General features: G+C 46.2%; 1 protein-coding gene across 4 annotated transcripts in view; it reads left to right on the top strand.

Moving 5' to 3' along the window:
• The window catches only part of LOC126981938 (organic cation transporter protein-like), a 15433-nt gene extending 1991 nt beyond the window's left edge, over positions 1–13442 (top strand). Inside the window, exons 1-14 of one of the 4 annotated variants that reach the window (XM_050833653.1) lie at positions 1–123; positions 1786–1900; positions 2683–2794; positions 3811–3919; positions 5949–6052; positions 6391–6536; positions 7254–7422; positions 7623–7770; positions 8192–8289; positions 8446–8587; positions 9669–9786; positions 10195–10379; positions 10613–10818; positions 11419–13441. The exon at positions 1–123 is cut by the window's left edge and continues 144 nt beyond it. In XM_050833653.1, the coding sequence (XP_050689610.1) occupies positions 1813–1900; positions 2683–2794; positions 3811–3919; positions 5949–6052; positions 6391–6536; positions 7254–7422; positions 7623–7770; positions 8192–8289; positions 8446–8587; positions 9669–9786; positions 10195–10379; positions 10613–10818; positions 11419–11557 (1764 nt within the window). In that variant the 5' untranslated portion in view covers positions 1–123; positions 1786–1812 and the 3' untranslated portion in view covers positions 11558–13441. Of the gene's footprint in view, positions 124–1185; positions 1205–1785; positions 1901–2682; positions 2795–3810; positions 3920–5948; positions 6053–6390; positions 6537–7253; positions 7423–7622; positions 7771–8191; positions 8290–8445; positions 8588–9668; positions 9787–10194; positions 10380–10612; positions 10819–11418 lie in introns of those variants that run through there. The other 3 variants (XM_050833666.1, XM_050833656.1, XM_050833644.1) reach the window with 3 other exon arrangements.
• The last annotated feature ends 72 nt before the right edge of the window (positions 13443–13514 follow it).

Genomic DNA, 13514 nt, shown 5'->3' with positions numbered 1-13514 from the left:
CCAGCACCACCAGACGGACATAGGACACCACCACCACCACCACCACCACAAGACGGACACAGCACTCACCACCGCCGCCACCACCTTCATCACCTCTTCCCTGCGTGCCTCTTGTATATGCGTGTAAGTGTTTATGTACAGTGAGCAAGGAGTTTAATGGTGTATATGCAGTTCTAGATTCCGTCCTGGCCGAAAAAGTCGCTCTGTATAGTGTATAAACGTATATTTAGGTCCATATTCTCAGACCCTCTCGGCTCCCACGACTACGTACTGTTTCCCAAGGCCACGAAGGAGGTCAGTCGGGTCCTTATGAGTGCATTGTTCCTTCGTCCCTGGCGCTGAAAAGAAAAGCAAGTAAAGCAAAAAAGAAAGTGTTTTAAAATGAAGATTGAAGAAAAAGGCAAGTTTCTGGAGATATGGCAATTAATAGAAAATGGAATGACAGTAGTGGAAATGAAAATCAAAGGAAAAGAGAAACGATTTTCTTTGAATGCATAAAAAAAGTGAAAAAAATTCTTGTGTGATAAAATGAAAACCACAAAAAAATACCCGACCGAAATTCTTGTCTTGACGTTAATGAAAAAGAAAAAGGAAAAAGGAAAAAAAATGAATGCGTCGCTATGAAACACAAAATAGGAAAATTTAATATACGCACTGGAGTCGGCATGAAGAAAAAGAATATTGAAAACTTAGGTCAAACAAAAACAAGCAATAAACAAATAAACAAACAAACAAACGAACAACAACAACAACAACAACAACAAGCAGAACGAAGGACTGAAGTTAATCACAGCAACATAAGAAAAAAAATATACAACTCTTACCTAAACTCTTAATAACAACTTAACAATATACAACAATCATAGAATCACCAAGGACAATCTATCTATCGCCCGCGTTATCATCGTCAGGTCTTATCTCTAAAGTACTACAAGTGGCAAGATAAAAGTCCTGCTGATGGGAACTCTTTTAATTAAAGTAGATGATTGCTGGCAGGCACGGGGACGGAATCAGTCAGCCACTTTAACATTTAGAAGGACATGTAGCCTATACTGTACTTCCCTACGTGTGTGTGTGTTTTGGGGCATACGCTGACTGTCCTCTTGTAGTCTCCTTCTGAACATGTGTGTCCATGTTTATAGAGGACGTGTTTCTTCCCGCACAGAGTCCATAGCCGTGAAGAACAGGGTGAATTCAACACGAGGTAGATGACTGTTAGAAGCTGCTATGTGTAAACCAACTGAATGGCCTCCAGGGATGGAGTGTTCGGATTTGGTATTCGTATTTGAATATTCGAATACCGTATTTGGGTGTGTTCGTATTCGAATGATTATTGATAGAAACTAAAGTATTCTTATTTGTATTCGAATACAAGGAAAAAGTATTCGTATTCTGCGAATAATATGAGAAATACTTCAAAATTTATTATTAGAAATAACAGCCGTTGCTCCTTACAACTCCAGCCTCCTGGGCGGGCGGACGTGTAATGGTCGTGTATAGTACAGGCTCATGAGCCCATTTGTCTGTTGTATAGCCTTAGAACAGTGCTAGACCCAATTATGTCAAGGTATTTTTCAGTGGAAAGTATTCATAAATGCATTCATGAATACTTTCAAGAAGTATTCGTATTTGTATTCAAATTCGTATTCGTTGGAATTTGAAGTATTCGTATCCGTATTCGAATACACAACTATTGTATTCACTCCATCCCTTCTGGCCTCCTGTAGTCTTCTTGCATTCGTGTGTATCCTTGTTTATTATGAGTGTCTTTTTCTTCTCCCACAGCGCCCAGAGCATTGGTGAGCCGCCAGGATGAGCGGCACCAGCAAATTCGACGACCTGCTGACGCATCTGGGCACCGGGCGATGGAATATGCTCTACTTCCTCACCACTTCCTACTGTGAGTCTAGTGAGCGGCGTTTTTTGTTAAATAGGGACGGTGAGGCAGGTTTTGGAGGGATGCTGCGAACACTGTGTCTATAATCAACCGACTGAACAACTGACTAACTAACTAACTCAATAGATAAGGAAATAAAGATATAAAGATGTTTGGTGTGCTTAAGATGTAACTAGGGACGATGAGACAGATTTTGAGGTATCTTGAGAACATCGTCTTTCTATAATCAAGCAACTAACTTTCTAACCAACCAACTAACTGACTTGACTGACTGCCTGACTAAAGGTAAAGGTAAAGTTGGGGGCATACGCTGTAGCAGCGCGTGGCCTCGACGCTCATCTCCGTAACATTGGCCCTTGAGCCTGTGGTGGGAGGGAGGCCATTACCCCGGGACACAGGGCCAGTGTGACATCCGGGTTACCACAGTTTACCTTCCCCAGGTTTCCCCAGGTACCCATTTATCGACCAGCCTGAGAGGGAGGATGAACAGCTGGGTGAGCTGCACACCAACTGCCCGGGCCGGGATTCGAACTCGGGCCCGTGGAGTAGAAGCCAGGCACGCTGACCACTAGACCACGGAAGCGTATTGCCTGGCTAACTAGCTAATGAATTAACTAACTAACTTTAACCAATTCCTAACTAATTAACTAACCAATTGACTAACTTACCGTAACTAACTAACTAACTAACTAACCAAACAGATACTTAAATAAATAAAGATGTCTGACGTGGTTTAAGTTCTAACAAGATAACTGAACCACTAACTGTGACTGATTAACCCTCAGGGTGTCTGCTGGTGCCGCCGCAGTTCATCAGTGGAGTGTACCTCGCGCCCTTCGTCAACTACACCTGCGTGCCCCCAGACAGCCTCAACGGGAGCGTGGTCGAGGTGGACGAGTGAGTATAGTGGGGTCAGTCTTGTACTTGTGTGGGAAGTGCGATCAGTTACTACTCGTTCTCGTCCTGTTGTGGTGGCAGAGAGGAGAGAGGATAAACGAAGAGAGGATAAGAGGAGATAAGAGAGAGGATAAAATAAACATAAAAGATAATAAGGGGAGAGAGGAGAGGATGAGAGGAAAGAGGATAGGAGAGGATTAGAGAGGGGAGAGAGGTTAAAAGGATAAGTGGAGAAAGGAGAGAGGATAACAGAGGAGAGAGGATTATAGACGAGAGGAGAGAGAAGAAAGGTTACGAGGATAAGAGGAGAGAGGATGAGAGAGGAGAGTAGACAGAGAATAAGAAGAGGAGAAAGGATAAGGAGGAGAGTGGAGAGAGGATTAGATGAGAGGAGAGAGGATTACAGAGAAGAGAGGATGAGAAAGGAGAAAAGACAGAGAATGGACCGTATTGGCTATACAAGCAGCGCCACACGTGGCCAGTCGGTGAACTGTCAAAACAGTATTTTCCATAGAACTCAAGTTATGTACTAGAGTGCGTCTGAGGCTGCCTCCAGGATACAGGGCCTTGGTGCCGCCACCGCTCCAAGCCAATGACTGCACACACTTTACTCCTACCCGATTTCCTGACTACTATTTGACATGGAGAAAAACTGAAATCGGGTAGAAGTGAAGTGTGTGCAATCATCGGCTTGGAGCAATGGCGGCACCATGGCCGTGTATCCCGGAGACAGCCTCAGACGCACCCTAGATTATAACGTAAACGCTATGGAAAGGACAACTTGGAGTTGAGTGGCCACATGTGGCGCTTCCTGTATAGCCAATACGGTCCATTAAGAAGAGGAAAAATGATAAGAGAGGAGAGTGAAGAGGGGATTAGATGGGGGGAAAGAGGATTACAGAGAAGAGATGATTAGGGAGAGGATATTCCCCTTTCGAAAGAACTTAAGTCGTAGGCAGGTGGAAACGCAGTAAGCGGGAGGATCAAAACAAACCCCTTCCACCTCCCTCTCCCAGCGACTCCTGCAGCTACGTGCGTGTGGTGGAAGGCGGGACGGAGGTGGAGGAGGCGTGCACCGACTGGGACTTCGACACTTCAGTCTTCACCAGCACGCTTACGTCGGAGGTCAGTCAGAGTGTGTGTGTGAGTGTGTCGATGAGGGCCAAGTTCAGCCTTTGTAACGGTTCTTATGTCACTAATATTTTCACCGTGGGCTCTGGTCCTGTATTTTGATTTTTTTCAGAATTCATACAGCAGTACATCTTAAAATTCAGTGTTTTCCTTGCTGAATAAACACTTTCCTGTGACACCATTTGGGTTTTCCTCATATGGCTGAAGTTCTATGTATTTTTTTCTTTCTTCCTGAGTGTGTGTGGGTGTTCGGGGTCCTTTCTATCAACTTGTGGGTGTCTATATACCGCCTGTAATGTCTTAAGTATTCCTAGATATAATTTTTTTCTAAAGTTTAGGGGAAAGTGCTAAATATAAATAAGTCTTACGCGCAGTTGTGGACTAGATATCGATTCCCTTAAAGAAAATATATGCAAAAAAAGTTACCCCCCAAAAAGGCCTCTGTGAAAGTCTTGGGAAGCGTCAAGCCGCATTTCAGTCTCGTCGCCCAGCCATTCCTTTCTGCACTGTATTTTGATCGTATTGATTCTTCATTATTATTTTACCCTTCCCAACTCTTACAGTCTTGTCAACTCTTACAGTCTCGCTAAGTCTTACAGTCTTGTCAGCTCTTACAGTCTCGCCAAGTCTTACAGTCTTGTCAGCTCTTACAGTCTCGCCAAGTCTTACAGTCTCGTACACTCCCACAGTCTCGCCAAGTCTTACAGTCTCGTACACTCCCACAGTCTCGCCAAGTCTTACAGTCTCGTACACTCCTACAGTCTCGCCAAGTCTTACAGTCTCGTACACTCCCACAGTCTCGCCAAGTCTTACAGTCTCGTACACTCGCACAGTCTCGCCAAGTCTTACAGTCTCGTACACTCCTACAGTCTCGTCAAGTCTTCGGTCACTACCGCCGACATCTTTCTCTTTTGCGTGTGGACTCTTTTAAAGCCTCCGTTTGTTCCAATCCCCAAATGCAATAACGACACCACTTGGCTCGTCTTGTGATATTACCAAAAATTTCAAAAAAACCCAACTTTAAATATCAGATTCAAGGACATGAGCTCAGCGAATTAAAACAAGAAAAAGATCTTGGTGTCATTATCAGCGACATTCTTGAAATGAGCGATCAATGTACAGCGGCGAGTAAAAAAGCCAATATGATGTTAGGATTAATCTCAATTAACTTTGATTATAAATCACCCGAACTTATGAAGACATTATACTCAGAATTTGTAAGATCACACCTAGAATACGCCGTCCAGGTCTGGTCACCGAATCATATCAAAGATCAAGTTTTGCTAGAAAAGATAAAGAGACGAGCAACTTCCAGCGTTCCGTAACTTGCCGTATGACGAACGTTTGAAGCGTTTAGATATGTTTTCCTTAAAAAAAGCGAAGGGTATGAGGGGACTTAAACGAAGTGTTCAAAATCTTTAATAGGTTCGAAAACATTAACCCAGTTAGTCTATTTCAAAGAGACACCAACACAATAACACGCGGCAACGGTATGAAGTTAAAGGGAAACCGATGCAACACATTGGCGCGAAGAAGTTATTTCAATAATAGAGTTGTCGATCACTGGAATAGACTCCCGCCGTCAGTAGTTAGCTCACAGAGTATCAATAGCTTCAAGTCTTCATTAGATAAGTACTTCAGGGATATAGGATTTTACTGATCCTTTACGTACGTTTCAGGCACACTGCATCACGGCTCCAACCTGAAAACTTTGTGTTAATAATTTCCCCTACTGCTTAGGTCACCAGTAGCGTAAGTTAAGGGTAGTAATTTCCTCTTATTTTTCTCTTTACTGTAAAATTTCCATGTCCCTTCCTTAAAGGTGTTCTCTTTTAACTATTTTCTGCTGGCACGTTGCCGGAGGGAGAGTTGGGTGGGGAGGAGCCTTCATCTATTCTATCCTGTCCTACCACACGTAGATTACTAGTAGTAGCGGTAGTAGACAGACACCCTCGCCATAGACCGCCAGGTTTTCTGGTGTCTGTTCTTCCTATGTATTCCTTCTCTTCCTCTTCTCACACAGTTCTCGCTGGTGTGTGAGCGGAGCCACCTGCGCGCCACCTACCAGAGCGTCTTCATGTTGGGCACCGTCCTCAGTCCTCTGCTGAGTGGCTACCTCGCTGACAGGTGCGTGGAGGGGAGGAGGGGGAGTTGTGGTGTTGGGTGTGGGGGGAGTGAAGGTGTGGGAGGATTATGTGTGTGTGTGTGTGTGTGTGTGTGTGTGTGTGTGTGTGTGTGTGTGTGTGTGTGTGTGTGTGTTTCATTTACATGCATAATTCGATAGTATATTTAAGCTGAGTACTAAGAATTGTTGTACTGATTAACGCTTCCTTCTTTTCCTCTGCCTCCTACTCCTCCTCTTTCTTTTTCTCCTCCACCTCCTCCTCCTCCTCCTCCTTCTACTCCTCGTGCTCCTCCTCGTCCTCCTCCTCCTCCTCCTCGTCCTCGCCCTCACACACTCACAGGTACGGGCGCAAGGTGGTGGTGGTGGTGACCCAGGTCCTCATCATCGTCATCTCCATCACCATCATCTTCTTTACCAACTTTTTCGCCATCCTTGTCATGCGCTTCTTCCTCGGTGCCAGCAACCTCCTCACCTCCTACATCCTCGGTGAGTGTAGGGTAGTGTTAGTGTAGTATAAGTGTGGGTAGTGTCGTGTTAAATGTATTGTAGGGCAGGGCAGGGCAGGGTAGGGTTGGGTAGGGCAGAGTGGGGGCAGGGTAGGGCTGGGCATAGTAGGGTAGGGTAGGGTACGGTAAGGTAATGTAGCGTAGGGTAGGGCAGGGTAGGGGAGAGTAGCGTAGTCCGGTAGTGAGTGACGGGCCGAGATAGAGAAGGGAACACATAGACAATTTCACACGGGGGATGCTAGGTCAAAACGTGGCTCTGCTTGCGATATCAGTGTATAGCGCAACGCAGCACAACGTTGTCTAGCAGAGCGCAGAGCCATAGACTAGGAGAGTGTGGCCAGCTTAACCAAGGGCGCCATGCTGCCACCAAAAGAACTGCGCGGAGTTCGTATTGAAGCTGATATCATAGTGTTTTTTTTTTGTGTGTGTGTGCTCTACGTATTTGCTTACTCTTTTCTCTTTCGATATTTTCTCCCTTCATTCTTTACACTCATTTCTCCTTTCATTCTTTTCGCACTTGTTTTATTCTTCTTTCATCACGTGTCCTCGTCATTCTGTACACATCAGTTTCATTCTTTACACTCGCTTCCGTCTTCATTCTATACACACGTTCCAATCTTGACACACATCCCCCCTCGTCATTCCCTACATCCCTGTTTCACCCACCACTTATCATCTCCCCCCTCCCCCGGGGCAGCCCTGGAGGTGTGTGAGCCCAAGCATCGGGGCACTGTGGGCATCCTGACGGGCCTGCCGTGGGCGCTGGGCACCATGATGTGGGGCGGCGCCGCCTATCTCATCCGGGACTGGCGGTGGCTGCAGCTCGCCGTCTCCCTCCCTAACCTCCTCATCCTGCCCGCCCTTTAGTAAGTCACCGGTTAATTAACCCCCTCGTGAGAGAAAAGCTTAGTGAAGAGTTTAAGGTAGCAGTGTGTGAAATTGAAAGCTTGCTGGTCCTGAAATCCTGAAATATCCTGAAAAATAGCTTCCAGGTGACGGAACGATTTGCTCTCATAAACAAAGCCTTACAACCATGATAGTTTAATTGTTATGGCGTTCCTTGCAGCCTGATTGACGAGTCGCCGCGTTGGCTCATCGTGCGGGGCCTGCATGACCGCGCGATACAGGTGCTCCGCAAGGCCGCGCGATGGAACCGAGTCTCGCTTCCGCCCGAGGACGATCTGCGCGCCCTCATGAAGGACATCCAGGAGGAGGTAACGCCCCGGCAAGGCTTGTGTTGTGTGTGTTTAGAGACGTTGGCTCCCACGACGCAGGAAGGTTTACGAGAGACTTAACTATTAATAAAAAAAACAGTGAAATTTATTGACATGGACATCTTAGAAAATAGTTTAAAGATGGGAACACACACACACACACACACACACACACACACACACACACACAGTTGGGTGAGCTGTATGGTGACTGACTGACAACCCCCAGACCTTGAAACAATCACCATCCCCACCACCGAGTCCACTCCCACCGTTACGACCCCCCCCCCCGACTCCCTCCCCCACCACCTCCCAAGGACCACCCCGACCACCGCTATAGGAACATGAAACTTCGTGTGGATATTTCAGGCGCCGTTGAGAGCTTCTTGATAATTCTTCTTTGTGGTTCCTTTTCCTACAGTCCTCAACACAGAAAATCGCCAGCAGTAAGGTCGGTACTGAGGGGGCCAAGGGGCGGTGGCGGCGGTGGTGCCGACCTTCCCTGCCCAGCCTGTTGAAGTGAGTGTGACCTGCTTGCTCTCTCTAAAAACTAAACCAAACTAAACTAACTGTGAAACAAAACAAAAGCTAAACTAACCCTATTTTTCAATCCTCTTTTTGTTATTGTTGTTCTCGGTGGTGGTGGCGGCGGTGATGGTGGTGGTGGTGGAACAGAACCCGGCCCATCCAGCTCATCACCCTTGTCGTCTGCTTCGACTACTTCTCCGTTAGTCTCGTGTTCGACGGCCTCAACATGAGCGGCGATGCCTACAGCGCCGACCCCTTCCTCTATCTCGTGCTGAGCGGCCTGGTGGAGGTATGATGGTGGTGGCAGTAGTAGCAGCAGCAGCCGTGGTAGTAGTAGTAGTAGTAGTAGTATAGTTGACGTTGTATACTTCCTTTCTGTTCCTGGAAGAGGTTTGAGTTCCCTTATTCATTTTTCACGTCCCTCTTCAACCGCTCTTCGTCCTTGGGGTCATATTCGTAAACGTTCTGGCGTCCAAGCACACCCACATTTGATAAGGCTTTCGCAGAGGTTTTGGGCATGACCCTGGTGGTAGTTTGACCCTTCTTCTGCACCATGAACGTAAAGAAACATTTATGAGAACCCGATTACTCTCCTTTGTGGCCTTTGGAAATAGTTGATGCAAGAGGCGGAAGCGTCTGAGAATATCGACCCGGGTCCATATCGTCACCCTCATAAAATAATCGCCTAAGTCATTTTTCAGTGATTTCCGGGTTTTTGTCTACATCAATTATCCATCATGCGACGCCCATTTCTGTATAGTTGCCTTCGTCATTCAGGGTTTGAGTGTTCTAGAATTGGGCTTTTCATTCCTGCCTAAATCTTAAGCCAAATGAGATGATGACAGTTCTTTTCTGATTTCCTGAGAAGTAAAAAATAATGACTCAGGCGGTTTGTTTACGAAGGTGACGATAGACTCAAACACTTCGAGGCTAACACACTCACACTTGATAAGGCTTTCGGAGAGTTTTGGGTACTTCCAGGGGTAGCTTTATGACCCTGGTGGTAGTTTGACCCTTCTTCTGCAGCATTAACTTAAAAAAACACTGATGACGACCCGATTACTCTCCGTTGCGACCTTTGGAAATGGTTGATGTGAGAGTCGGAAGCGTCTGAGAGTATTGGCCATTGGGTCGTATTTCAAAACATTTCGTCGCCCAAGTTCACATATTTGACATGGCTTTCGTAGGAGCTGTAGGCCTTTCCAGGGGTAGTTTTATGACCCTGGTGGTAGTTTGACCCTTCTTCTGTGCCATGAACCTTAAAAAACACTCATGAAAACCAGATTGATCCCCTCTTTGACCTTTAGAAATAGTTGATGTGAGAAGCGATGGCGTCTTAATTAAATACGGCCCTTTGTCCCTCGCTGCAGGTGCCCGGCTACTCCCTCACGGCGCCCATCATCGACCGCTGGGGCAGGAAGTTTCCCACGGCGATCAGCTACTTCCTCTGTGGCGCGGTCATCACAGTCCTCGCCTTCATCCCGCCCGGTGAGTGTTCGGTGGTGGCGCGTTCATCTTTGTTTTCTTCTTCTTCGTCTTCTTCTTCTTGTTCTTCTTGTTCTTGTTCTTCTTCGTATTCTTATTATTATTATTTTTATCATCACTTGTCATTGCCTTTAATAATTAATATCACTACTACTACTACTACTACTACTACTACTACTACTACTTTTACTACCACTACCATCGCTACACACACACACACATCACTACACTCACCCACCTACATACACTACCATTACCATCATCATCTATCTATCAATTATTTCCATTCATCATTTTTATCTTTACTATTCATCATTCAGTTCTGTCTATCTATTACTAGCTACTATTATCTCCACTACTATATATCATCACAACCACTCCCCTTCTTCCCCCTCCCCCTCTCACGCACAGAGTATCCGGGGGTCGTGATGGCGTTGGCTCTAGCGGGCAAACTCTGGAACAGCGGCGCCTTCCAGATCATCTACGTCTACTCCTCCGAGCTCTTCCCGACGGAGGTGCGGCTGCAAGGGATCGGGGCCGCCAGTGTCTCCGCGCAGCTCGCCTCCACCTTTCTGCCTTTCATCACGACGATCCTGGTAAGCGGCAGTCGTGTTAAAAAGCTCTTCTTAACTCGTCCGCTGCGATTGGCACTTCTCTTCTTCCTAGTCTTCCCTCGTTTCCTCTTTTCCTTCCCTTCTCTAAACTCCTTCCTCCTCCTAATATCTATCCTCTATCCTTGTTCCTCCTCCCCTGCATCCTCCTCCTCCGCTATCTCCTCTTCCTCCTCCCCGTCTATATCTTCACCCACCACCTCCTCTTCCTCCTGCAGGGCCCGCTCGTTCCCTGGGCCCCTTCACTTATCTTCGGCGTGGTGTCTGTGGTCGCTGGGGTGCTGACGATGCTGTTGAGGGAGACGAAGGGCGTGGCGCTGCCGGATACCATCGCTGACCTCTCAAAGACCACCACCAATGACGCTACCACTGACACTACCACTGATACTACCACCACTGCTGCCTTCACTCCCATATGTGACAAGTAAGTGTTGTAACCTTGACTCGGGGGGGGGGCAAGAGAAGAGCAGGATGTAGGTGATTTAGTCTGTTTGTTTATTTCGTGCTTAATCTAAAAATATAAATGTATAATCGGGGAGCTCCATCAACGTGTGTGTGTGCGTGTGTGTGTGTGTGTGTGTATTCAGTGTAGTAGAGAAGGAAGAGAAGAGTAGAGAGGAGGAGGAGGAGGAGGAGGAGGAATTAAGATGAGGATGAGTAGGAGAAGGAGGAGGAGAAGGAGAAAGAGGGTATGCTGAAAAAAAAAGAGAACAAGAAGAGGAAAGGAAGAAGAGGAGGAGGAAAGAAGATAACAAGGAGGAAGAGGAGGAGAAAAAGGGCATGAGAAAAGAAAGAGAGGAACAGGAAGAGGAAAGAATAAAAGAGGAAGAGGTGAGGAAAGGAGTGGAACAGGAAGAGAAGTTTGGTGGACGAGCTGTCTGTCTATCTATTTATATATCTATCTATCTATCCATCTGTCTGTCTGTCTGTCTATATTTCTCTATCTATCTATCTATCTATCCCTCTATCTCTAATTCTCTCTCCTTATCCATCTATCTCACACACAACCCACGTCCTCCGGCAGGTCTGGGGAGCCACTACTGAAGCAGCCTCCCGCCACGGACGTCACGCAGACACCCACGCATCTGAACGGCGGAGGCGGCGGCGTCAGCGTGGAGGACGGTTTGCCGCCCACAGACAGCTACTCGCCCGCCCTGACCTAACGGAGGGCTCTTCACGCTTGCTTCAGACTATTCCTATTCAGCAATGACCCACGACCCCTATTCTCAAACGCTTTCGGCTCTCACAACAACTGTTTTCCAAGGCCACAAAGGAGATTAGTCGGGTTCTCATGAGCGGTCTTATTTTCTCTTTCACATTCGTGGTGTAGAAGCCTTGTCAAACTATCACTACCCTCATAAAACTACTCATGGAAATACCCACAACCTCTATGAAAGCCGTATCAACTGTGGGTGTTTGAGCCCTGAAGTGTTGGAGAATCGTGTAAAAGCCTTGTCAAACTATCGCTAGGCTCGTAAAACTACTCATGGAAATACCCACAACCTCTGTGAAAGCCGTATCAACTGTGGATGTGTGAGCCCTGAAGTGTTGGAGAATATGGACCTAGTAAACTTTCATCAGCCTTGGTCTCATGCACGCCCCACTTCGCAACCTTTGTAAGAGTACTACATTCTATAGGTCTCGTCCTTGACTGACCACCACCAGCAGCGCCTTCAGGAGAACCTAATACTGGCGCTGCACGTAGGAAAGCATATCATGAGAAGGCAGCAAAGAAAGGAACAGCTGTGGGCGTCTGTTTGGGCACGGAGAGACGCATCTTCGTTTTCTGGTTGAAGTGTTACTGTTTACAAGACACCAGATGGACGGAAGCACACGAGAGTAAGGAAACGGCAACTATGAGAGACAGAGAGGAATGTTGATATAGCTTCGGTAGTGACAGTCGTAGGCGAAGAGAAGTGGGGTGGGGTGGGAGGCTTGACGGGGACGATAGGGCAATATGCATGGTGTTAAGAGTAAGTGAAGACGAAGAGGCAAAGGAAAGAACAATTGTAAAACTATCGAAAGTGTTCCTAGTGAGGTGTTGGAAGGAAAGGACCACAGATGCGAGAATGAACCAAAGAAAAGGATGGGACATAAGTGATCCGAGGATGAAAGTTAGTAAATAGTGATGAAAGTTGCAGTAATATAGTAAATTCTAACGGGAAAAGATAATAGGTAATGCAGTTGAAAAGCAAATTGTGTGAATAAACAGAAGAGAGGATTAGAAGGAGGAGGAGGAGGACTTACGAAGAGATAGAAAGTGGATAAGAAGAATAAGAATAAGAAGCAGATGAAGAAGAAGAAGAAGAAGAAGAAGAAGAAGAAGAAGAAGAAGAAGAAGAAGAAGAAGAAGATAAACTAACGAGATATGTGTTGAGAGAAAGGGAGAGAATGAAAAGAAAGAAAGGGAAAGGAAAAGAAAGGAAAGAAAAGGAAAGGAAAAGTGTGTGTGTGTGTTTGTGTGTGTGTGTTGGCTAAGGTTATGTCTGATCACCGAACACTGTATTCCCTCAGGACTCTTGCAACACTCAAAGAAAAACTGTTTATCGGGTAGCTGCGGAGTGTTGCAGTGTGTCGTGTGGAGCACCAAAGAACAACCAAGCTGTTAATTTTGTGTAAATAATAAAAAAAGACTAAAATTCTCCCCCTTTTCACACTTGCTAAGACTTTTGATGCGGAGTCGAGGAAACTTACATTCCACGACCCGCCTTAAGTCCATCATCATTATTATTAGTTGCAGTAATAGTAGACTTAGACAGATAGACAGACTTACTAGTGAAAGAAGACACGGCCTCTCACATCAATCATATCCAAAGGTCAAAAATGAGATCACTCGGGTTTTCATGAATGTCTCTTTAGGGTCATGGTACGGAAGAAGGGTCAAACTACCACCACCAGGGTCATAAAGCCACAACGCCTACGAAAACCTTGTCAAAAATGTATGCTTGGGCGTCGTAGGGTTATTTCCAGACCAATGACTTGAAAAACCTACACAAAGAGATGACGTACCTGTTCTAAGGACGCTTCATTGTTACGGGCGATTTGTATATGAATAGAATCATATCCTACAATGATCGAAATGCGGCCCACGATGGAACAGGAAGTAAGTTCAACATTCAA

The sequence above is a fragment of the Eriocheir sinensis genome, chromosome 4 (assembly GCF_024679095.1).
Source record: "Eriocheir sinensis breed Jianghai 21 chromosome 4, ASM2467909v1, whole genome shotgun sequence".
Taxonomy (NCBI): domain Eukaryota; kingdom Metazoa; phylum Arthropoda; class Malacostraca; order Decapoda; family Varunidae; genus Eriocheir; species Eriocheir sinensis.
Note: the sequence above shows the minus strand (reverse complement) of the source record. Positions and strands in the feature narration are given on the sequence as shown.